Source organism: Asterias rubens, chromosome 12 (genome assembly GCF_902459465.1).
Source record: "Asterias rubens chromosome 12, eAstRub1.3, whole genome shotgun sequence".
NCBI lineage: Eukaryota > Metazoa > Echinodermata > Asteroidea > Forcipulatida > Asteriidae > Asterias > Asterias rubens.
Genome location: NC_047073.1, coordinates 12,412,217 through 12,437,653, shown reverse-complemented (window position 1 = coordinate 12,437,653; position 25,437 = coordinate 12,412,217). Strand labels below are relative to the sequence as shown.

At 38.1% G+C, this 25,437-nt stretch overlaps 2 protein-coding genes across 3 annotated transcripts in view; both read right to left on the bottom strand.

Annotated features, from left to right (window-relative positions):
- Nucleotides 1-3,209, bottom strand: part of LOC117297583 (receptor-type tyrosine-protein phosphatase T-like) — a 48,894-nt gene extending 45,685 nt beyond the window's left edge. For both annotated transcript variants that reach the window (XM_033780688.1, XM_033780687.1), the window contains exons 1-2: nt 3,137-3,209; nt 55-169 (exon numbers count right to left, since the gene is read on the bottom strand). In XM_033780688.1, the coding sequence (XP_033636579.1) occupies nt 55-115 (61 nt within the window). In that variant the 5' untranslated portion in view covers nt 116-169; nt 3,137-3,209. The remainder of the gene's footprint in view (nt 1-54; nt 170-3,136) is intronic.
- Nucleotides 3,210-6,792: 3,583 nt separating this feature from the next.
- LOC117297758 (receptor-type tyrosine-protein phosphatase delta-like) overlaps nt 6,793-25,437 on the bottom strand; it is a 30,295-nt gene continuing 11,650 nt past the window's right edge. The window contains exons 5-24 of the mRNA XM_033780907.1: nt 25,201-25,324; nt 23,991-24,166; nt 22,826-23,113; nt 22,132-22,238; nt 21,432-21,651; nt 20,336-20,435; nt 19,633-19,888; nt 19,205-19,247; nt 17,741-17,837; nt 16,522-16,583; nt 15,242-15,759; nt 14,115-14,202; nt 13,166-13,242; nt 12,819-12,855; nt 12,208-12,305; nt 11,444-11,560; nt 11,051-11,205; nt 9,709-9,844; nt 8,311-8,457; nt 6,793-7,515 (exon numbers count right to left, since the gene is read on the bottom strand). Of these exons, the coding sequence (XP_033636798.1) occupies nt 7,441-7,515; nt 8,311-8,457; nt 9,709-9,844; nt 11,051-11,205; nt 11,444-11,560; nt 12,208-12,305; nt 12,819-12,855; nt 13,166-13,242; nt 14,115-14,202; nt 15,242-15,759; nt 16,522-16,583; nt 17,741-17,837; nt 19,205-19,247; nt 19,633-19,888; nt 20,336-20,435; nt 21,432-21,651; nt 22,132-22,238; nt 22,826-23,113; nt 23,991-24,166; nt 25,201-25,324 (2,921 nt within the window). The 3' untranslated portion in view covers nt 6,793-7,440. The remainder of the gene's footprint in view (nt 7,516-8,310; nt 8,458-9,708; nt 9,845-11,050; nt 11,206-11,443; nt 11,561-12,207; nt 12,306-12,818; nt 12,856-13,165; nt 13,243-14,114; nt 14,203-15,241; nt 15,760-16,521; nt 16,584-17,740; nt 17,838-19,204; nt 19,248-19,632; nt 19,889-20,335; nt 20,436-21,431; nt 21,652-22,131; nt 22,239-22,825; nt 23,114-23,990; nt 24,167-25,200; nt 25,325-25,437) is intronic.

Here is a 25,437-nt window from a genome sequence, read left to right as displayed (position 1 = left end):
CTTTAGATTCAAATGTGCCATTTTGTTTTTAATATTAATAATAATAATCCCTACCTTGAAGAACTCCATAAAGTACGACGAGCAGCATGAAGCTGAGATGAACCTGGTTTGCCATGATTGCCAGTCAAAATGGAACAACTGCTTGGTCGTCCCACTATTTAAAGAAGGCCTCAAACAACCAAAGTGAAACAAGGAACATATTTTTTAATACGCAATCATTTATTTTCCCATACTTTTTCCTGTTTTACCTATTTTTTTTAAACAAGATTAAGAAGCGAAAGAAAAACAGTCGTGTCCTATTTGGATATAAATTTTGATTTTGTAATTGCTTCACTTCTCTATATTCACTTTTAGTTCCCTTTTGTTTCAATCTCAAAGCGCATAGAGACTTCCCTGTGATTGTGATATGCGCTAAATACAAGAATGGTTCAATTAAGGTTTACCATAATTCAATGCTACGTGCTGTTTGCGCTGTGGTTGAATTAAATTAAACAATGAAGCTCCTAAAGGGACAGTAACACAAATATTGAAAGGTATTGAAAAACAAATACTTACATTATTTTGCTGCCAGCTAGTAGGAACAACTGCTTGGTCTTCCAAGTGTTTAAATTGATGCAAAATATTTAAAGTGAAACAAGGAAATTCGTTTTTTTCCTCATACTTTTTCCCTGGGTACTTGCTCATTAATTGATATATACTAAGATAAAGAAGTGCAACCGGAGCAGTTGTGTCTGCTACACAGTTAAATTAATTTGACATTGGGTAGCTAGTAAGGCTATACTCTGACTTTTATCACGATTAAGGTATGTAACAATAGAGCAGGTTCGAATGCCTACATTAATTAGTCGACTACTGACCAGACGTCCACGCACAGTGACGCACTCACTCGAACAACTCGTATTGAAGTTTAGTCAACCATCGGTACAACGGTATTCAACACGCCATTGCCTTTTCGCTTGAGTGTCACTGGTTCCCCTCTGCACTTTACACATGCTAGTATGGAACAGGTTATCGGGACCAAGAAAGAAACCATGGTCATGCGACTGGTTATGGTCCATATAGTGGTCAACCAATGATCAACCAGCCTGGCTTCGAGTCAAAGTTAGACATGGTGCACACGTGAACTTGTTCATAATTTCGTATTCGCGCTGCCGACGTATTAATTAAGATCACGTATATAACAACAAAGTGGTAAATCAGATCACGGCAAATGTAAAACAAAGTTTGGTTATGTGTAAAAGGGATATGCCGACTTTTTTTGGGATTTTTCGGCAACAAGATAGACCCAGTAGAACTTGAAACTTTTCATGGTGGAAATTCGATATGGAAAGGTTTGCGGTAATACCATGTTATGACTAGCTGTAATGAGTTGAGGTGGTTCTGAAAAGAACCGCTGGTTTCAACTCGACGTTTCGATCAGTATGCTCTGATCGTCTTCTGGAGAAAACAGACCCAAACATGACTTTGAAGATTTCCTTAGAATAGGTAAGTTTATAAAAACAAACATATCATTTTTATTTTGGGAACATCTTTTCTAAAAGAGTTAGATCACGTGATTTATCCGAACCAATTTTTGATCGGCATTTAAAGTGAAACAATGAACTTGCTGGTCTCATTTTGATAATTTAGATTAGAAAGTGAAAGAAAATAGTTTTGTTCTTCATGGATGGAGTTTTCGCCATTTTCCCATGGATTGAGGCCTTTTCAACATGGAGTTGAACTTTTCGATGTATTCCGTATTACTAGCGGGATGCCGCGCTTCACGCGGCAACCCCGCTAGAAATCATTATTCTTTGCGTGTCACTTGCTCCGTTATACCCCGTCGCGGCACCCGCTAGACATCATTGCGTTAATTCTGCAAGTGGAGGGACATTCTGAGTCCCGACGAACCTTTTAGTGCTTTGTGAAGTTATCGTACACTTGACCGTCTTTTCCCCGTTTCCTTTTATTTGTCGGTCCCATATATGACGCCTAAAGGTCGAGTTATAGTCGATCGCGCGATAGTCGGGCGTCGGAAATATTGACGCGCGATCACAAAAAGACACGGTTTTTAGGCCTCAGTCTTAGGATTGCGCGCAAGATTTCCGTCGCGCGACCATCGCGCGACCGACGATAAACCGGCCTTAACGGGTATTGACCCCTTGCACGCGCGTCACGTCACACGCGTCGACTAAAATGCGCATTTCTCTGAACATAGAGCAAGGATGCTCTGAATAACACACGTTGACATTGACCACCAAAATGGCGCATCCAAGATTATTCTGATGATGACGTCAGGTGAAATGGGTCATTAAACAACGCAGAGCCCCTGACAACCCTAGGGGAACCAACCCCGAAGTTAATACACTATCGCGCTTTGACTGTGACGTCACAAACAACGCAACCCCCCCCCCCCCAACCCGCGGGTACCTCGCGGTACGCATCAATAGACCCTTCCCATGAAATATGTAAATTGCACATAGCGCCTGCGCACTAACATTTTGGTTGGCAAAATGAGGGAACATCGTGCTGTTTTGTACACGGCTAATGGGTGCGTTACGCGTCTGCTTAGTGCACAACTCTATGGCGTTTGCCAACCAACAGAGTCTGTACGCATGCGTGAATGTGATTAGCATATTTCACGGGAAGGGTCCATTTCAGCAAGGTGCGGGCACCATGCCACACGTGAAAACAATGGCGGCGCCCATGCAATTTAAGCGCTATTATAGTATAGATGTACTGATTATGTCTAGTTTTAAGGAGAAACATGCAAGTTAACAACGAATGTACAGATAGCCTAGTGTAACCTGTTCCAACTCGTATTTTGCTGTTAGATGTGCTGTTTGTACTATCGTTTTTGTAATAATATTATATTGACGAGAAAATAAAACGCAATTGTCGTCCTACATATGGAAAATCCAACCTTAAAGGCCCAACCATTAACCTACTACACAGTAACTTTACCTAACCACTTATTTATAGCGACAACCTAGTAGGTGCAATCGTGTATGTAAACATACAAAAATAGAGTTACTGAATAGTGCCGGAAACTAGTTGTAAAAAGTCATCATTGCTACAAAGCTATGTTTTTTTCTGGTTGCTTTATTCTAATTCCTACTATCTGTCCTAATACTTTTTTTAAAGTTGATACCCCTACCTTGACTTATCCCATAAAGTTTGACGACTAGAAGCTTGAAGCTCAGATGGGATTGGTGTGCCGTGGTTGCCAGCAAGTGGAGTAATGGTCTATGTAATCCCTCTAAAGGGTTGTCATAACATTTAAACTGAAAGAGGATCTTGGTTACGAATCTATTATGTTTTCCCCAACTGTGTCCTTTCAGTGCTCGATGAATCCAGGACCAAGAAATATAGAGCTGTTTAAACACAACAAAAAAGCTAAGCAAAACAAAATTATGCTAACCAGAATAAAGGTTATCAGCCAAAATACCATGTCACATGTACAATTTGTGACTGGTAGCCTGCTCATTATTGCTAAGCGGGGATTGTTTGAGCAGCGTTTTCTGCTTAAGCAGCTCTACGGAAATGGGCCCAGGTTATGAAGTGAAAGAACAACAATCACAACATCAAAAAAAAAACAATTTAGCCATTGGACACTTTCGGTTAACAGTATTGTCAAAAGGCCCACACTTCGTGTAAAAAAATAACAAACCTGCGAAAATTTAGGCTCAATCGGTCATCGGAGTCGGGAGCAAATAACGGGAAAACCCGCCCTTGTTTCCGCACGTTTCGCCGTGTCATGACATGTGTTTACTATAAATCCGTAATTCTCGATGTCGAGAATTTATAATTGTTTTAATGTTTTCTCAAAAAGTAAAGCATTTCATGGAATAATATTTAAAGACCAGTCTTTTACCATTACCTTCTGTAAACTCTGTAAGTTATTTGTAAATCTGTGAACTTTTATTTTATTTTGTTTCTGTTCCGAAAGTATATAATGTCTTTAAATATATTTGTAAAGAAATCTTTCTTTTTCGTTGTGTACATATCGTTGCGACCTCCTGACTTATGCAAATGAAATTTTAAAATAGTATAGTTCAACTTTGTCCCACTCAATCATTTATAATAACAAAATATAACATTGCAGGGGAGAAGAATAGGGGAGGTCTCCTAAAAGCCAGCTTGATGAATGGAGACGCCCGAATTTGTGTATTACATACGTATTATGTGAGAAAGAATAGTGCAAGATTTGAGAAATGATTGCAGGCACACAAACTATAGTTACTTTAATAAAAAAAGACAAGGACAAACACACACATGACAACACAGTAACGATGGTTAAGTAAATGGTGGTGTGGAGAGTAGATATGATGAAAGGGAATAATTTAAGTTTGGAAGATAACGATAATACTGCGAAGTTTGAGTATTCGTTTGAATCTTCGTAGTTTCTTTGTTGGGGGGTGTTTGGGTCTTAGTTGGTTTGTTTCATGTAGGTATGATGGCGTGCTTTCATCTCAAGAGTAATCTATTTCTTTATGCGTCTGGAAATGTATAAAAGTGAAATTTCACTGGTGTTATTTTACCTTAGCCCTCATAGACAAATATGGATAAGACTATAGTGAGCAGTTTGAGTATCACCTGATGTGTAACTCGGACCTTCTTATTTGTCCTGCTGAGGGCAAGGTATGTCTTTTGTCCAGAAAAGTATAATTATTTAGAAAAGTTACCACTAAACTTACGGAATTAACTTGACATTAAAATTTAAACATTTCCTTTTAAGACCATAGAGCCCTCAGATAGTCGATGGTAGGCCTATAGACGATGTGACCTCTGACGTCACTCGAAAACCATAACATGATTCGCGCCCATACCGCAGGGCAAAACCTTTGTGTTTTGGCAGCCAGCTACCATGACTATACGCGTCTTGTTGCCAGGTGAAACACGACGTATACAGTGTTTTGTCAGTAGAGGGCGGTTTGAATTTAAACACTATATTATTTTAAGCCATGACAACAACAACATTAATGTGTGTTCGTGTTTTTTTGTTTTGTTTTTTTTTTGTTTTTTTTTACTTGGTTTCGGTTTGTTATCAAAACGAAAGAACTGTTTTCTTTTAGATCTCCAAATGGCCAGAAATGCGTTTCCGTGTTCATTTAAGGTTTTTTGAATGACTGCAGTGATCTGTTTGGTAATTCAACATAAATCATGTTACAAAGAAACATCAGAAGCAACATGTTCTCAAGAACGTTTGCAACAACTTACAAAATCAGGTTATTTTTAAAAGAGACTTGTTCCCAACAAAGTTCAAGAGATACTTCTAATATTCTAAATTTAAGATATTTGTCCCTATCAACCGATTAGTTATTGTTCTATAGAGACACCGACGGAGGTGAAAGGGACGAGCATTTACAAACCACACAAAAAGCAGAGTCATAATATGACGTCAGTAATTTTAAAATAGTATCCTGCACTGGTTTTAATCTTTAAATTCAAATAGAAGACAATAGGCCTACCATACAAAATGCACAGCACGGTCGCGGTTAACAATGGTTCTGTCAGTCCTAAAAAAGACAACATTTCTTGAATAATTTGGTGAGTAAATAGAAATAAAATAATCACAGTCAAAACTCAGAGAGCTCTGTGATCTTATTCCTAACAAAATGAAAGTTGATGGAAAAGAGATCGAGGCTGAAGTTTGCGATCACAAACTTGGCTTGTTGTTATAATAATATTATGCTATTACGAAAGGCTTGGATTCGGATACTTTTTCAAAATGTTCACAGATTTACATTAAACTTACAGGGTTTGATGATAGTGATAGTGGAAAGCTTCCCTTCAAATGTTACTAACTAAGGTTGTGTAGTTTTTGAGAAATGAGTAAAACAAGTCACAAAATAATTTTGGTCTCATGAGACCAAAACTATTTTAGCATGTAAAATCCCCTTAACCAGTTATGATATTATACCAAAACCATAGCATAACTGGTTAATACGTTTTTACATGCTAAAACTGAGACGAAAATTATTACTTTTACTCATTTCTCAAAAACTACAGCACCTCAGTAAGTAAACTTCAAGGGAAGCTTTCTACCATCATAATCTTCAAACTGTGTAAGTTTAATGTAAATCTGTGGACATTGTGTTTTTTGTTAGGAAAAAGTACATAATACCCTTTAAACAGTCGAACGCCGAGGGCGCACTTGGGCTTATTCATTACATTTAAATACAAACTAAGTTGTTGTCATGCTTTATTTACATTGGGCTGCAACAAAAAGTTCCAATATGACTATGTTTTTGGTGCAGTTATTGAACCGCAGCACAAACAAACTTGATTGGCGGTCATTTTGAAATTCAAGAAAATCAATCTGTTCTTATTGTTCTTATTGTAGGCTTATTATTAGTAAAACTTCATTCATAAATACCTCGGACAGTTTCGCTATTCCTATTGGTGGAGAGCGCGTCACGTTGGTGTGTATAAACCTTTGTTTATGACCGGTAAAAAGTGTAAATTCATGGGCGTGACACGCGACCTTGCACCTGTTCTTATAGGACAGTTTTGTTCATTCCTATTGGTCGAGAGCAACGGCTGAAACAGTTGTGCCACATCACGCGATAAGCGCACCGCACAGCATTCCCTTATAAGGAGCTGTTTACCCGAAGGCGGCGGAGGGCTTTACCATTTCATAGCTTGCATTTATTTAACTTTTTGACAAAAAAGTGCTGATGTTTTTGACTGAAAAGGTATTTATGAATGGGAGTCTAAGTGTGTTGAATCGGTTTCAACTAGTGGTTTAAACCCGCCGAGGCCTGGTTCTTGAAAATTTACCTCGACTTCGTCTCGGTAAAATTATCAAGTCCAGGCCTCGGCGCGGGTTTAAACCTCTAATTGAAAACCTCTTCACCACACATTGATTCCCTCATTAAAACATGGGTTACACCAGCACCAAGTCTCTGCAAGTCTCCAAGGGCGTGACACGGGGAAAAACGTATTTGATTTGCAGCCCTCTTGAAATTCAAAATGGCCGCCCTAACTGAATATCCAACACTTTAAAAATTATTTTCTGGGGGGTTCCTTGACCCTGAAAACACTTATACACCCAAACTAAGGCTCTATCTAGAGTTTCACAGACCAAAATATGGGCACAACCAATTTCGGGAGGCAGCCATATTGAAAATGGCGCCGTTTTATGCATCCCAACTTTTGTACTAGTAAAATTAAAAGTACAAGTCAATCCAAGTCATTCAGTGCGTTATATTCATACCAAGCAGCAAAGCGTGCCCTGGGTATAGACATTCTCAATAACAAGTTATCTTACACTTAATGGCTACATATATAAAGGCTCCGGAGTAATGATGCAGGCGCTCAAACAACGGTCTTGAATTCAGGCATTTGTTGACACATGACTAAAATTTGGTGCTCAAATCCCCACTGCATCGCCATCCTTATTACCGTTAATCAGATACATGATTTGGAGTACGGCGACTCGCATACAAAAAAATGCATTTACTTCTTCCAATTGACATAGACTGGGTGGGAGTCTGTATAGCGAGTTCCCATGTTGCTCGATGGAGCAGGATGCTGTTCAAATAATACAGAAAATGTAAGATTTAATTTAGTTACAGTGAAGAAATATATCATTTACGATGTTTTTGAGATTGTTTCCTAATTATCAGAAGGCAAGTTTAACTTGGGTAACATGTTAATCGGAGCAGGGGTTGACTTGGGTAACTTGTGTACGAGGTAACTTGGGTGCAAGTTCACCCAGGTATGAGTTAAGTCCGGTACGAGTTAATCAACATCAGATAAACTATCAATCATAAATACCTCGGACAGTTTCGCTATTCCTATTGGTGGAGAGCGCGTCACGTGGGTGTGAAAAACCTTTGTTTATGACCGGTAAACATTTTAATTCATGGGCGTGACACGCGACCTTGCAACTGTTCTTATAAGACAGTTCATCCATTCCTATTGGTCGAGAGCAACGGCTGAAACAGTTGTGCAACATCACGCGATACGCGTTGTTTACCCGAGCGCGGCGGAGGGCTTTACCATTTCATAGCTGGAGGAGTGTTTTGTTGAAACAAATCATTTAACAATTATAATTTTTTGCACTTATTTTACACATTGATCCCCTTATTTAAGGAGTTCACTAATCACTGTTGCTGATATCATTTGATGGTTTGAGTGAGGCAAATCAACCCCTTGTGTTGATGTCCTTTCAAAGATAAATGTGTTTGGTGTAATGCAATATTTTAATTAATTTTTCACTCTGTGGAAAGTTCATAGTATGTTTTACGCTAAGCCTTACCAAAACTAGAACATTTTGACACTTTTTGTACACTGTTTTAAATACATAGTATTAGTTTAGCTTACCCGTAATTTCAGGTTGTCATATATTTTGACCCCCGTTCTCACTTCACTCTTTTTCGGCTTTAAAGGAGTCTGTTGGTCTCGGGACAACACTTTACTCCCCTGCTGACTGGATACTGAGAGGGTTTCAAAGATGAACTGATACTGATCCTGAACAATAAGACAAAAGTGAAATGGAACATTTACATGAAGCACAAAATTGTATGTTATTTTCTCATCAAGAAATAGCAAGTGCATATTACATAAATCGCTGATAATAGTTTATATTTCGTCACAGTGTCGCTTGTGGTTTTGTTTATATATTATTTATTGACCAAACCAACAGCGGACGAGCTGTCAATTACAGGAAAGGACAATACATGTGCACAATTTAAAATATTCATAGAACCTATATATAATATGTATGTACACAAAGTAAATAATCAAAATAGAAACATTTTTATGGAAAGAAAATTAAAGCAAACATTACAGATTAAATAAATTACAATTCGGAAAACAAACAAATCAGCATGAACAACTGTAAATCAATTAAAAGGCATATTGCCTACTTTAAAGGCAGTGGACACTATCGGTTATTACTCAAAATATTTTTCAGCATAAAAACTTACTTGGAAACGAGCAATTGAGAGCTAGCTGATGCAAAACATTGTGAGAAACATCTCTCTCTGAAGTAACGTAGTTTTCGAGGAAGAAATAATTGTTTTCATTCATATCTCGCAACTGACAATTACCAATAGTGCCCAGTGTCTTTAAATTATAAAATAAAATAAACAATAAAAAAAAAAATATATAAATATATAAATAATAAAATATTTTGCAGATTATGCCATCAGAAATACTAAAGTAAAATAGTTCTTCAAAATACATAGCCCCTTTAGGTACAAGTAAAGACAAAATGGAGCAACCAAAGCAGTGCTACAATTTTATGTAGTCGCCATGACAATTTTCGTTGACGCAAAATACTTATTCGGAGGTTAGCACAATAGGCCTATGATATCGAGGGAGCGAAACTTTGAATTAGTTTGAGGGAATAAAACACTTCCTTTGATGCTACGTTTTGTGACTGGTCCCGTTCCATTTTGTTGTAACGAAACAGTTTAGTTCGGTCTCAAAACAATGTGTTCTTTTCCTAAATTCTGATGTTTGTTTTCTCCACCTAAATCATCGACGTACTTGCTTTATTTAATAGAAAAAGACCACGAAAATGTGTTCTGTCCCCAATGAATTGGAAGTGTGTTTAACGTTCCGTGGCAGCTTAATGACTTTGAGGTAAAACGATTTCGAGAGAACAAAACGATTTTGTGGTATTCGGAATGATACCTTCGTAGAAAAGAAACCACAACACACAATTTTTTTCTCGTTTATTTGCCCCTAGCTATATATACGAGTTCGTTGTCTTACCATGGTTTGCACCAATTGGTACCGCCTGTCGTTCACATTGCTAACACACTTCAGCACATCGACCTGTCCTTCCGCTTCAGATTGTTCCAACAAGATATCCAATGCAATGAATGTTCCGGTGCGGCCTGCTCCAGTGCTTCAATTTTACAAAACAAAAAGGGTATAATTGTGTAAAAGTTAATTTTTTTCAAATTTCTCCCGATTTAAAAAGAAAAAACATCAGCTAATGAGTAATATATGTTTTTATGTTCAGAAGCTTTGGACGTGCACTACTGTCGACGGTATGCTACCTAACTTACTCGTGCTATATATGTTAAATTTACTCGTGCTGTTTTGTAGTTATGCTTAAGCCTCACAAATAAGCCGAAGACTTTATATGTAAAAGTCCACAATAACAATTTAAAATCCTTTGTAACAAAAGCAACACATTAACGGTTTGTAGTGTTGATGCGCAGTCATGGTCCGACTGGCACATGTGAGATTTACTTCCTATTGTGTTTTTACTACAAATGAACTTAAGGTATCCACTGAAAAGCACAACAGCGAAACTTGTGGGAAACAGGACAAAAACGAAGACCTTGTAAGTAAAAGCACAAAAGCATTCAACAAAATACATCTAGAATAATATTGGTAAGGGCCTCCATAAACCAATAAGCAGATAAATTACTAATCAGTTAATAAAGCATGATTTGGGCGGAGGGGGATTTATATTTGTAAGCCTTCAAGATGATCTAAAGCAAAAGAGGTTCAGCGAGTAATATTTACCTTAAGGAGGCTTAAAGAATATACGCCCCCACCCCTCCCAGTCAGTTCCCTGAAAAAGATTTAGAAATTGCTGACGTTGGGCCCAGCATCTCCAAAAAAACAGCCCACACCAGATCAGCCCACAGTCACCGGTATAGGTTGGTAGATGTTGACTCTGGAGTTCAGCTCAGGAGCCACGACAGTCCAGGGTCCGGTCCAGCAGAACCGTCATTCTTATAGCACCGATCCATCGGTGGGGAAGGTCGAGTTGTCCACTTTTAGCCACAATCCAACGGTTGGGAGAGGGGGAGTGGTCATCGTAGACGGAGGAAATGCGGGCCCAACTAAACGCTGCACCATACGGGTCGCGCAGGAATGTCTGCATGGGCACTGACTGGGAACCACACAAAAGGTGGTCAAGTCTTTTGGGTCTTACCACGATGCATGCATGGACACTAACTGTGAACCACTCAAAAGGTGGTCGAGACTTTGAAAGGGTTTCCCCGGGCGTGTAGCTAATTAATAACATTCCAGAAAAGAAATTGAACGTGCGGGTGGTGGGGGGGGGAGAATGTAATGAATGACGTTGTGACAATACCTGCAGTGGACCATAATAGAACCTTGATATGTCTTTTCTGATTGGTGTACTCGTCCAACAAACTGAAGCAATGATGATGATTCGGGTGGCTTTATATCAGGCCATGCGATGTAATGATACTGCAGGACCTGGAACGATTCACCCTCAACGACAATCTAAACCACAAATTATGGAACAAAACAACAAAAGAGCAAAATAGTTGTTCATTATAAACTACTAATGTTGCCAACAAAAAAGAATACGAGGAAAGCTTCTTTTAAAACATTGCCAAAATGTAGTTAAGTTTAGCTGATTTATTGTCTCTTGTTAAGTTTTCGTAAGCCTCCAGTGTTATTTTGACTATAATACAACTTCTACAAAATGTTGTGCCCCCTACATTTAAGAACAATTTACCTTAGATACTTTGAAGGTCCTCAAAATGAAAGTTGGATGTGATTCTTCTTTCACATTTGTCACAATAAATTCCCCGTACATTGACGATTGATCTGGCCAATACTTCTCACATTTATCCTGTAACAGACAACATAAAAGTGTCATTATTTCTCAATCACAGTAAAGCGTGAAAATTGGCTTCATTTCTATGGCAAACAAAAAACTTGAATATAAGCAGTTTATTAGACACAAGAAACCAGTTTTATAAACAGGTGTGTCTTAGAGACACTGGACACTTTTGGTAAGTGTCAAAGACTAGTCGTCACAGTTGGTGTATCTCAACAAATGCAGAAAATAACAAACCTGTGAAATATGAGTTCAATCGGTCGTTGAAGTTGCGAGATAATGATGAAAGAAAAAAAACATTGTCACACAAAGTTGTGTGCTTTCAGATGCTTGATTTCGAGACCTCAAATTCTAAATCTGAGGTCTCGAAATCAAATTCGCGGAAAATTACTTCTTTCTCGAAAACTACGTCACTTCAGAGGGAGCCGTTTCTCACAATGTTTTATACAATCAACCTCTCCCCATTACTCGTTACCAAGTAAGGTTTTATAATAATAATTACTTTGAGTAATTACCAATAGTGTCCACTGCTTTTAAAGACCCCGTTTATACGGGTTTCATTGAACTCCGTAGTCGCATTTAATGGTTGGCGTCTACCCGTGTTGTACTGTGTTGTGTTGTATCCAAAATGATCATTCCTTTAATCAAATATATTTTACCTTTTCCTTCTCAACCAGATTGGTGAGCATGATGATCTTCCCAATTCGCTCCTGCCAAATCATGCGCCACATGTCGTTAACAGTTACCTGATTTGGACCTGCAAATTGGACTCCCAAAAACATTTAAAGAGTACACGAACCGGGAAAACAAACTTTGAATTTGGACTGTTAAAGCAAAGACGATTCGATTTGGACGAGGTCTTTTACACTGTTTTGTTATAGCTGTAGACAATGTGACATGGAATTTTGAAAGCAATTGGTAACTTGCCAATCAACCGGACATGGTTTGTGGTCAGGCATTGTTCAAGATTAAGAAAGCGAAAAGGTATATTTTCTTTACAACTTCAATTTTTTTAGAAATTTTTGTAAAACGCACACAACGACCTCCAATCATAATGGTTCAGATGTGCTGGTTTTTACGGACCATGATTCGGACAAAGAGGTACGTCGGACACAATGTGTAAAACTTATAGGGTCTTAATCATTGTTTAGGTCGTGCCTGTGTAAAGTGGTCGGTTCTTCTTGTATCAACTTTTATCAGCTTAAATATTTAGAAACAACAAACAACTTATTGGAAATATATCAGAATTTGAACTTTATCTAGAATTTACCTTGGCAAGCAATGTATCTTGATTTACGCTTGTATCCCTAGAAATAGAAATAATAGAAATATAAGTGATCCTGTAGTTCTTGTTAATGTTTAAGATTTATTATTATTATTATTTTTTTATTTTTTTTTGGGAGGGAGGGATGGGGTGTGGGGGTTGTTCTTTATATAATTTGAGGCGAGGTTTTAAAGTTTACAGCTTGTTTTTACTTGGTTTTTGGGGTCTAATTGCATGCTATGTCAACAAAAGTACAATAAATGGGGCCAGAGTGGTACCTTCCTGAAGAATATATCAATCAATGAAGAATATATGCTCAGTAGGTATTGAGTCAAAGGAAGGTTGTTACTTACGTCAATGTAACTGGCATTAATGTAGTCTGAGTGCGAGTCACCGTCAAGTGCATCCAACACAACACGGGAGTAATCGTCTAAAGGATATAATATAACAATGATGCCAACGATTAAACAGTGAGTTGTATAACCGGCAATGTCTCTGGTATCATTGACATTAAATGAACACGTTGCCCTGGATCAGTCGAGTTGGTCTTTGAAAAGCGTTCGTAACCATAAGGTTAAAGATGTTTTAAAAGTAGAATAAAATGATCCACACAAACATGCCTCGATAATTCACGGTTTTCCTTTTACCTCGTCGACTAACACAGTCGGCTATTTATGGGAGTCAAGTTTTTGACTCCCATAAATGACCGACGGTGTTAGTTCACACAGTAAAAGGAAAACCACGCAATTTCGAGGCAAACTTGTGTGGATCATTGTATTCTACTTTTAAAACATCTTTTCAACAATAAGCATTATATAAAAAGAAACAGTCACAAACGCTTTGTATAGACCAACTCGTCCGATCCAAGGCAACGTGTTCCTTTAAGAATAGTTTACATTTTCACTTTACGAATTTATAATGTGGTTTCCAAGATAGTGTGTTAGAAAACTCGAATTCAGCATGTAAAAACAATGGTAATTACATTACTTTGAATAAAACTATTTTACTGCAGTTTAATGCAGTTTTGCTTAATCTTTCCCCTTTATTAAATCGGATGTTTGTAAGATTACGTTGCAATATTAAAAAGTAATTCGTTCTGATACAGTAAAACACAAGAAAAACATGTTTATTTGTGTGAGTAAAACCAGCAACAATTTCAGCACAAAATTTAAACTCTCAAACTTCCCGGGTCCAAATTGATCCCGTCCAGGTCTGTGAGGGCCTGACCCATTTTCGGGTCAGTATCAAAATGATCCAGACGTTTTGAAAGTGCAGAACAAGGTATGAAAAGAAGTTTCTTACAGGGCAATATGTTGATGTATCTGTTCTTCTTTGCATTTTCCTTCATTTTGGCGATACTCCGAGAATGGGTCAGCTGTGTAGAAAGAACCTTCGGAAGGAAGGAAAAGAACAAACAAGAGCATTATCACACCAAGCATTTACAGATAATCATGTTTTACACACAATTTTATTTTTCTGAGGGTTTTTAGTCCATTCTATGTTTTTTAATTTTCAATTGTTGTCCCTTCCTCTTATCGCTGCGGTGTTTTGTTGTGGGTGTAGTTTTTTTGTTTTCAATAGTCTGGTTTTGCTTGTGTTTTAATTATTTCTATTGTGTGATTCTAAAATGTTTCAGTGTAATCTCCTTTTTATATGGTATAATTATATTTCTATCGTTGGCAGGGGTCTGGTTTTACACATCTTTTGATGACAGTTTTTATACTTTTGAATTAACCTTGACAGCCCCTGTACAACTTGTAACTATTGTGTATGTCTGAAGATTTAAAATTAAAGAGAATTGTACACTGTAACGGAGACAGTCATCTTTTATGCATTAAACAGAAATACGGTCACTGTTATTTCTGTGATATTTCTTGTGGTTCATAACTAACACGTATACGGTTCACATGAGCCTGATCCTTTTACTGGTTCAGCTGCCAAGGCATTGGAACCTTTTTCAGTGTTTCGCTTTTTCTGTTTCTTTTTTCTTTCCTTCATCGGTTTTAACTGGATAGCTAAGCTCATATTCTGGGTAATTTGACCCATTTCTGTGTCAGTTTCGTATAGATTCCGGGTCAAATTGATTAATGACGAGCCGATGGGTTTTGACTAGCATATCACAAATTAATGGTTAAAATAATAATTTGTTTCATTTAAAATAATAAGTTGGGCCCCGGCTGGCATGACTCTACGACTGTGATGCATTTTTTTGCCAGGTCCAACTGGATTTACTCTGATCGGCCTCAAATGTTTAAGCTCTCCCTAATTAGTTCCAAATCTAGATGTTAGCAGCATAATAATTATTTCATCAATTTAATCCCAAAATTAAAAGTTTTGGTTTATACGTGAGTACGGCTAGAGTTGTACGGGGTTTCTTATTTAAAATGGGTTATGAGTTACAATACGTAAAAACAGTTATATTTTTTTACCTTAAAGTCCTGCTTGAATCCCGCATTAGAGTCCATCTTCCTTCCTTCAATAAACTGTGCGAGATTCACTACAGAGACTGAACTAGGGGATACAGCAGATTTAGGGGATGCAGGGGCAAAGGATTTATCGGAACCAAGGGATGCAGCAGATTTAAGCCATACATCGGATTCGGGGGATGCAACGGAACCAGAGGATGCAGCCTCTCTGGAGTTCCCCCGCAGATAAGGCGTTAGCTTGACCGCTCCTTTAGTCGACACAGCCGGCCATTTCCTCGGCTCCATACCTTTCGATGGTTCAGGAAATATTTCTTCAGCTGGGACGGTGTATACTTCATATGAGCAATCAGTTGAAGACGTTCTTAAGTTTCCAGCGGATGATTGCGCAATGGACACACCAACTGCATTTGATTTCGAGACACATGCTGCAGATTGTTGTGTGTACCTCGCACACGGTTGAGCAGTTGTCGGTGCTGAACATTGGTTGATGGGTGAACATTTATGTGTAGATTCAAGTTCCACTGTATGAAGAAAAAACACCACGTAAAAATGTGCAGCTTCAAAAAAACATATAAAAATCTGTTTTCGTACAGTGGTTTCAAATGCACAACAAGGGGCAATTAAAAACGGGACTTATATCAAATTTTGGGATCAACAGACAAACTGACAAATGTGGGATTTGAACAAACGACCTCCATATTTAAGGTACTGGCACTCTACAAACTGAGCTTCTTTATCTTTCTTTAATCACACCTAAGTTTGCTATATACAAACCTGGGAAGCAGCAGCCAAGAGATCACCTTTACGATCACGTCTTGTTTAAGATTAAAGACACTGGACACTATTGGTAATTGTCAAAGACCAGTCCTTTCACTTAGTGTATCTCAACATCATGCACAAAATAACAAGCCTGTGAAAATTTGAGCTCAACTGGTCGTCGAAGTTGCGAGATATTAATGAAAGAAAATACACCCTTGTCACTGAAGTTGTGTGCTTTCAGATGCTTGATTTCGAGACCTCAAAAATTTAAGTCTGAAGCCTCGAAATCAAGTACGTGGAAAATTATTGCTTTCTCTAAAACTACGTTACTTCAGAGGGAGCCGTTTCTCACAATGTTTTATACTATCAACCTCTCCCCATAACTGATCGTTACCAGGAAAGGTTTTATGCTAATAACTATTTTGAGTAATTACCAGTAGTGTCCTTTCACTGCCTTTTATGTCTGCAAATGAGTATAAGGAATTATTTAATTGTTCGTTTTAAAAAGCTCGTGTCAAGCTTACCTGCGTCATTGGAAACTGTGGATGTTCTTCGTTGTGGTCGTTTTGACCTCTGCCTGCGTATCCTACATACAAAATCAAACAGTATTATTAATAAGTTGATGCAACAAAACATAAACCTGTTATTTCCTTAATTTGGCATTGATTGTTAAATATAAATGAGTTTGTAGTTATTATATTATGCAACAGTTTACTTTAATGAAAATCATTCATACCGCGGACTGTATACATGTACAGCCAACCGCCTAATCAATTCACACTAAAAATGTGTTTAAACGCAACAGCTTGTTGGATAATTAGATCAAAAATAAAAATTAATAAATCAAATACGACTCTTTACACCGGCAGGCTAGTGTGGGCTAATGTATTGACAAACGCATTACCCCCATCCAATGTGTGAAGCCAAATTAAGTTAAATTTTTAGATTAACCAATATCCACTGGTCCGGTGTGGCGGTTTCAGTCTGCCGCCGTGTTCAGTTTTCCGGGTGACGTAGCCGGACATTTCAGCACGTTGTTCGAACGGTTTTAGCTTTCCGGCGTGTTAAGTTTTCCGGGTGACGTAGTCAGACAAAAATACCGCCGCGAGTACCCTGTCGACTACTGTAGTTCTCTCAGTGACCCCAAATTGTTTCTATCACGATTCTTTTCTGTTTAGTCACATTCTCTTGCCCTATCTTTACACGTATTCATGCGTACGACTTTAAGCAGGTCACACTGCTTGTGCCACTGGTTAAATACAGGATAATTTGCTTGGTCTTCACACCAAATTCTCTCATACGATCCACGCGTTCGCCGCTCGTTGTACTCGTGGACGCCACCATGACAGCTACCGGAGAGTATAATTATACGGACGACTCAATACGGCACTAAAAATTTACTTCTTTCGTTTGCTGTGCGCAGGCATCGCATGACGTCATGTTACCGTATTTGGTTATTCGGAAAACTGAACACGGCGGAAAAATTGAAACCGCCACACCGGGACGTTATCGACTTCCTTGTTGAGACGCAGTCAACGGAAAGGAATAAAATTAATGGTCAAACAGATACAAATGACTGCTGTTGTTGGAACCCAAGCAAGAGTATCTGTAAAAAGCGTTCGGAGAAAACTCTCTAATTGTACTTGGCTTTGAAGGGAAAGTCACGCGACGCAGCGGAATAGATAAATTTACAGGGCTTTTTTCGGGGAACAGTTCGCATACTAGAGGAACCGAACAACTTACAGTAAAACTGCAGCAAGGAGAGCAGCAATTACTACTGATACAAGTAGAGTAATCACAACAGCAAAGGCAACGTTAATCTCCGAGTAATCCCCATCCACTGTTTAACAAACAAAAAAATCGTTAAGTGCTAGTAAACATCGATGTAAGGGTAAAACCAAACTATTAGAGTCTTTTTATCCCTGATGTAAAATTCAAAATCTCTTACTACGAACAATATTGTTATTATAGTTGACTTTAAAGGGAAGGTACACGTTTGGTAATTGTCAAAGACCAGTCTTCTCACTTGGTGTACCCCAACATATGCATAAAATAACAAGCCTGTGAAAATTTGAGCTCAATTGGTCATCGAAGTTGCGAGAAAATGATGAGAGAAAAAACACCCTTGTTGGACGAGTTTGTGTGCGTTCACAATAGGAATTATTTTAGTGAGAAATTACCTCTTTCTCAAAATCTATGCTACTTCAGAGAGAGCCGTTTCTCACACTGTTTTTTACTATCAACAACTCTCCAATGCTCGTTACCAAGTCAGATTTTAAGTTAATATTTGTTTTGAGTAATTACCAAACGTGTACCTTCACTTTAATAGCATAAAGACCAAGATTAAACATGTATATGACATCGTTTTCACTTTGTTTGAGAAGAATGGTCTTAAAGCCATTGGACACTTTCGGTAAACAGTATTACCAAAGGCCCACACTTCATGTACCACAAGTGATACAACAAATAACAAACCTGTGAAAATTTAGGCTCAATCAGACATCGGAGTGGGGAGAAAATAACGGGGAAAACCCTACCTTGTTTCCGCACGTTTCGCCGTGTAATGACATGTGTTTAAAAGAAATCCGTAACTCTAGACAACGAGAATTGATAATTCTTTTAATGTTTTCTCGAAAAGTAAAGCATTTCATGGAATAATATTTCAAGAGAAGTTTTTCACCATTACCTTCTGTAAACACTACAAGTTATTTGTAAATCTGTGATTTTTTTTAATTTTCTTTTGCCGAAAGTGTAAAAAGTCTTTAAACGGGTCGGAAGTGTGAGGCTGACCCCATTTCTTGACCAGGGTGACCCGGCAACTGGTTAATAAATTTGATTTTGACTCATATTCAGCATCAGTTTGACCGGATTTCTGACAATTTGACACAAATTCCGTGTCATATGGACCCAGATCACACTGGCCCAGTATCGGATCATACTGACCCAGTAAAAGATCAAACCTTACAATGGACCTGGAGTCTGGGTCAACTCTTACCCGGTATGTTTTAGGGTTGGAGAAGGTGCTCAAAATCTACGCGATGTTCTCAAGTGGTATACGTCTGTTATCTATATAAGAAGACGCGTGCATTATTCGTTTGTCATAGATGCATACTAACTTGTAAAGTTTTGATTGAGTTGGTAAAAATGATTCTGAGCAAAACACATCCAACAAATACTTTCACTAAAATCCATCAAATTATTTCTTACCGTCAATCGTCAGTGGTTTGTCGTTCCAAACTATGCTAGCCATCTGCAGGAAAATACAATGCCGTAAATTAAAGATGATGTTTTCGGTGATAATAATTTAAAAATAGTATGTTTTTGAGTCACAGATTGAGTATAGGAGAGCAAACATAACAGTGGTTGCGTTACTCAGCCTAAATCAAATGTAAAAGTATTTGCTCTATTCTAATCGAAACATTTTACTGGTTAATCCGTGTGTTTTGTTTGCAAAGTTTTGTTGCAAACTCTTTAGTCTGGTGGGGACAGCCGGATGCACTTTCCATGCATGTTTTGAAGATAAAGCTCAGTGAAATAAAACACCCAAATTGACAGAGAATGTTAAACAATTTCCTCAAGATTTTACTCGATCCAACTCTTCTGTTAATAGTCATGATCAATGGTTTATTACCTACCTTTTCGTTTATTCTGCTGACAGCACCGACGTAGATCTCGTACACAGCGCCCTCCTGCAGCGGTGGGTTCCAGTACCCGCCGTATGTCTTGTTGTCACCAACGACAAACTTCCCTGGGAGTGTTGCAGGTAATTCAGCAGCAATGTAAGCAGAGGGATCCTCGTCATGGTGCCGAAATTCAGGCGCATATCGTTTGGATATTTTGTCTATCGGGGTCAAACCACTGCTGATGTCCCTTACACCGATCTGGTAAGAACTAAAGACGTTTTAAAAGACCTACATTAATGCTTAAAAGAATAAGTTCTACTGGTATTGTCCTCTAGGGATTTGCTGAGATATGCATTAATGTCCACTTACTCCTCATCTGACCCTAGTGTGACAATCCCATAGGGTTTTTGAAAATTATTGATAGAAGCCGAAGAAGAAGCAGACGCAAAAAAACAGTCAAATTTTTGTGTGTTTTTTTTTTTTTAGAGAAATTTAAGATGTCAAACCAATCCACAATAGCGACACTATTATGTACCCCAAGAACTAATAGATCATCCTCTTTTGAGTATAATCGGTTACCTCATTGGTTTAGTAATTTATTTGCATTTTTTTCGGAGGGTGGCGGGGTTCTTTTTTCATTGACTAGTTTAAGGGTCAAGCTAAATTGAGCTATACACACCTTCAGCCCTTCCAAGCACTTTTAAATTTGACTTACCTGATATATGTAGACGTTCTCTTGTTGACCAGCCTGATTGCTATAGACGAGACGGTCGATTCATTCCCAATGAGAATTGGCGTATCAGGTGTTGGTAGATCTGGTATGAGATGCAAATGAGCAAAATTAAAAGGTTAAAGTCACCTGGAAATAGAATTTTTTTCATTCAAACATAAGAGTATATGCGTACGAACATTAAAACAATTTTTTTAGTAAATGTTTGTCACGATTTGTATGTTTAAGTTGTTTGGGGGGCTGACTCCGCCTACCCCTTTTGTGACGTCGTTTAAGGCAGACTTTGCCTGCAATGCGTTTAATAAACACACGTGCAAATTACATGTACGTCCAAGTCGTGAGTTGGAACATTTCAAAAAGTTTTTTTCTGCATTCAGCAGCAATACACCTGGTCGGTATTGCCGGAAAAAAAAAAAAAAAAAAAAAAAAAAAAAAAATTTTTGAAACGTACAAACTCACGACTTGGTCCGTACATGTACTTTGCAATTGTGTTTACTCTACGCATTACAGGCAAAGTCTGCCTCGATTGACGTCACGTACAGCGCCCTCTCGGGTCGGGGTCTACTCTTAAATTTGTAAATAACATAAGAACTGATTTTTCAAAACATTAGTTAACTGTTTATTCACATTCAACTCATCAAGACACATATATTAGTGACAAAAGCTTTATTTTGAAAAAATACCACTTCCAGGTGACTTTAAAGTACCAACGTCAGTACTGAAACAAAATAACATAATGAATCGTTGACATCAATACTAATACAAATAGCCCGCCCACACTGCTTCTGTTCACTTTGTCCATCCAAGAATAGAAAATACCTTAATATTAAACTCTGTAAAAAGTCCCGAGTCAGAACTGACTTAGATTCAGGTATAAATAGACTTGTACTTGAAACGTGCAACAGTTTGACCCATATCTAGCAATTGTTTTATGTCATTTCAAATGCAAGCCTTGAATTAAAGGTCCTTGTTCTCAAACTCTACTCACACCCACTCCGGCAGTACACACTTTTTATTTGAATAAAATTGCACGGGATTTAGTTAGAAATTTGCATAATAATTTGTGATAACAAATGCATACCTGTTGCCATTTCAGTGTAAACGTCTAATCTATCTTTATGTCCCTCGATGCCGGCGTGATTAACTGCCCAAATTTGCAGCTCGTATTTTGTCGAGGGTTCAAGATCAACAATAACTGCTTCAAGGGAGGACAGGTCAACCACTCGATGAACTTTGAAGGCTGAGAAAATGTTAAACTTGAAGTTGGTGTCGTATGGTCTTGCCAGTACACGATACTCAATCTGAGACGGGACATTGCAACGAGTGAAAGTGATCAGGATCAGGATTATTGTATTGGTAACCAAAATTCGCTTATAAACCACATTCAACAAAAAACATCACAGAAACTATAAAACCAGTAATGAGCTTATTCGAGAAAATAAAATTAGGTTAGAAAAATAAAGATGTAGTATTAAAAAACGGCCAGTTATATTACACATTAAAATGGATTCTTGACTAAAATCGGTCACGTGTTGATAGGGGAAAAATATTCATTTCATAAAATATTGCATTGTCACACATGGCCACAGTTCATAGAGCTGCTTAAATGATGCTTAGTGCATTCAGTTAAGCAAACATTAGCAGGATGACAGTCACAAATTGTACATGTGACATTGTAGTATGGCATGCAACCTTTCTCTCGTAAGCATGAGAATTAATTGTGCTTAGCTAGTTTTTATGCTTAAGCAGCTCTACGAAATTGGGCCCATCAGGTCACTTACACTGTATTTTTTGATCAATCCATTTGGCATTTGCGGTTCACTCCATACTAGGGCGACGGTCGTCTGAGAGAAGTTTGCCACAACAAATGACCCCGGTTTACTTGGTACTGAAATTGTAAAGCAGGATTTGTTAATAAATTATTTGTTGAGTTTCAAAATAACCTTGTATCTGTAAATTAAAATAACAAACCTGTGAAAATTTGAGCTCAATCGGTTGTCGAAGTTGCGAGATAATAATGAAAGAAAAAAACACCTTTGTCACACGAAGTTGTGTGCTTTCTGATGCTTGATTTCGATACCTCAAATTCTAAACTTGAGGTCTCGAAACCAAACTCGTGGAAAAATTCCTTTTTCGAAAACTACGTCACTTCAGAGGGAGCTGTTTCTCACAATGTGCTATGCTATCAATCTCTCCCCATTTCTTGTATTCAAGAAAGGTTTTATGATGATAATTATTTTGATACCAATAGTGTCCACTGCCTTTAAGCTGAAACTGCTCACGGATTGAGAGGTTTGTTCAGAGCAGAACACTTTCATCTGCGCACAACCGTACCTTCGCCTATAGTTTGCTCCCCAATGTGGAACAACCTACCGGTATCCATTAGAAAGTGACGCTTTTGGTCTTGTCGAAATGCTCTGTCGCTGTATGTTTGTGAACAGTAGTATGTAAGGTATGAAACAAGGGGGCACTAACCGCCATATTTAGTCATTTGAGTTACTGACGAACTTGGCCCCGAACCGTAGTGATTTACTGCATGCACTGTAAACGTGTAGAATGTATACGGCCAAAGATCTGCAACTCGCTTAGTTGTAGGTTTGATGACACCTGTCGTCTGCTCCCCGTTGGCAGCATTAGCTAGGGTAAACTGATACTCGGTTATGACTCCATAGCGTTTACCACATTCTGGTAAGTCCCAGGAAAATGTTATTGTTGTGTTGGTGACGTCACTTGCTCGTGTTCGGGTGGGAGGACCACTTGGGGCTGAAAATGAAAAAAAAAAAGTTGTGTTTATACTCAAAACAATTACTAGCGTAACAAACCTACTTGGTAACGAGTATGGGGAGCTGTTGATTGTGTAAAACATTGTGAGAAACGGCTCCCTCTGAAGTATCTTAGTTTTCAAGAAAAAAATAATTTTCCCGATTTTGATTTCGAGACCTCAAAAAAGCATCTGTGACAAGAGTGTTTTTCTTTCATTATTATCTCCCAACTTCGACGACCAATTGAGTTCAAATTTTCACAGGTTTGTTACTATGCATATGTGAGAAGACTAGTCTTTGACAATTACCAAAGGTGTCCTGCAGTGTCTTTAAGCCGTTTCGAGATATGGTAAACACAATATGACACCATTTGGTTTGGGGAAATCTGTCTTTATACATTCAAACCAAACAGTGCACTCTTATTGTGTCCGTCATACCACAAAGAAAAAGATTAATACAAGTAGTAAAGTCGTTTTAACTTAAGGATGAAGATCTTTCATCAAAAGCGTGTCTGCTCTAAAAATCAAAAAAATAAAGTGTTTCTTTGACTGCTGTCTCCAAATGTTACATGACTGTCCGGCTGATGATGACTTGCTGTACAGTCGCACCAAACTAACTTCACATGCAAATTTATATATCAAGTATGGACTCAATTTCACAGAGCTGCTTATAAAGCAACACGAGTAGCTAAGCACAACAACACTACACTTACCAAACATTTTGTGACTGGTATCCTGCTCATTTCTGCTTAGCATAACATTTTCTTGCTTAAGCAGCTGAATGAAATCGAGCCCCGGCTTTGAATGTATTTAACGATCACGGTATTGTACAGCAGGTAGAACTTCTTTGATTTTAATACTCGATTTCCATATCCTTACCGATGCCTGTGGTAGTGGCGACAGTCGATCGTTCCGCTCCTCGTCCCACTTTGTTGGAAGGCGTAACGTACACAGAATAGGTAGAGTGTGGGTACAGACCCGTGATGGTTACAGGCGACTGGGAAACACTCGGCACTGATTTGCGAGTCTGATCGTGAACCGCGCCACATTGGTCCCTTTTATTGACAAAAATATTTCGTTTGGAAAATGTCAGTAGTCTACCCAGATATGGGTAAAAATGACGCAAAATCTGAGTTAAAATCCCATTCTTGAACCACCCTCCTGGTCGGCCTAACCCTGGTATAGGCTATGGCCGCAAGATTGATGGGGATTGTTGAATAAGCCTTATGCATCATTTTTGTGTATTAACAAAAAGGGAAATCAAAATACAAAAAAGGGCGCCACCAAGAGTTTTCATTGGAGAAGCCTTTTAAAGAGGACAGTTGATAAACAGTGATCACTTATAAACGCATACAAATACACAGGCCATACTTCATGTTTTGCTGAGAACAGAAATTCAGTGTCTTCGAATTATTGTTTCCTATACCAACACACAACCTTTATCCCAAAATGTAAAGTACTATAGGAAACGGAGGTTTGTTTTTGTCTATCAAACTTTTTCGTCACCAGTGCGTTATAAACCACTAGCAGAATTACGATGTCTTATAATACCTTTCGAATGATGCACTGGAGAACCAGTCAAATAAAACAAAAAAACGTATTTTTTTTAACAAACATAGTGGGTGATGTTCCGTTTTGCGAACAGCCCGTTGTGATTTCGTGTCCTTTCTTTTTTTCTAGTTAAAGGCAGTGGACACTATTGGTAATTACTCAAATTTATTATTGGCATAAAACCTTACTAGGTGACGAGTAATGGGGAGAGGTTGATGGTATAAATCATTGTGAGAAACGGCTCCCGCTGAAGTGTCATAGTTTCCGAGAAAGCTTTTCCACGAATCTGATTTCGAGACCTCAAGTTTAGAATTTGAGGTCTCGAAATCAAGAATCTGAAAGCACACAACTTCATGTGACAAGGGTGTTTTTTTCTTTCATTAATATCTCGCAACTCCGACGACCAATCAAGCTCAAATTTTCACAGGTTTGTTATTTTATGCATATGTTGAGATACACCAAGTGAGAAGACTGTTCTTTGACAATAATATCAATAGTGTCCAGTGTCTTTAAGTAAATTGTCAGTATGTTTTTATACCTGTTGTCAAGTTGATATTCCACTGTTAACTGATCGACGAAGCAGTTAGTAGGTCTTTGCCATGACACATGTATCTCAGTAGAGGTGGGTAAGGTCGTATGTAACGAAGTCACACCTTCAGGAGCTGTAAAAAAGAATGCGTCAAGTTAATATACCTATGTATGTCATTACGTTCACTTTTCTGCTGAGGGATTAAAGGTCTTTTGGACACTATTGGTAACTATACTCAAAATAATT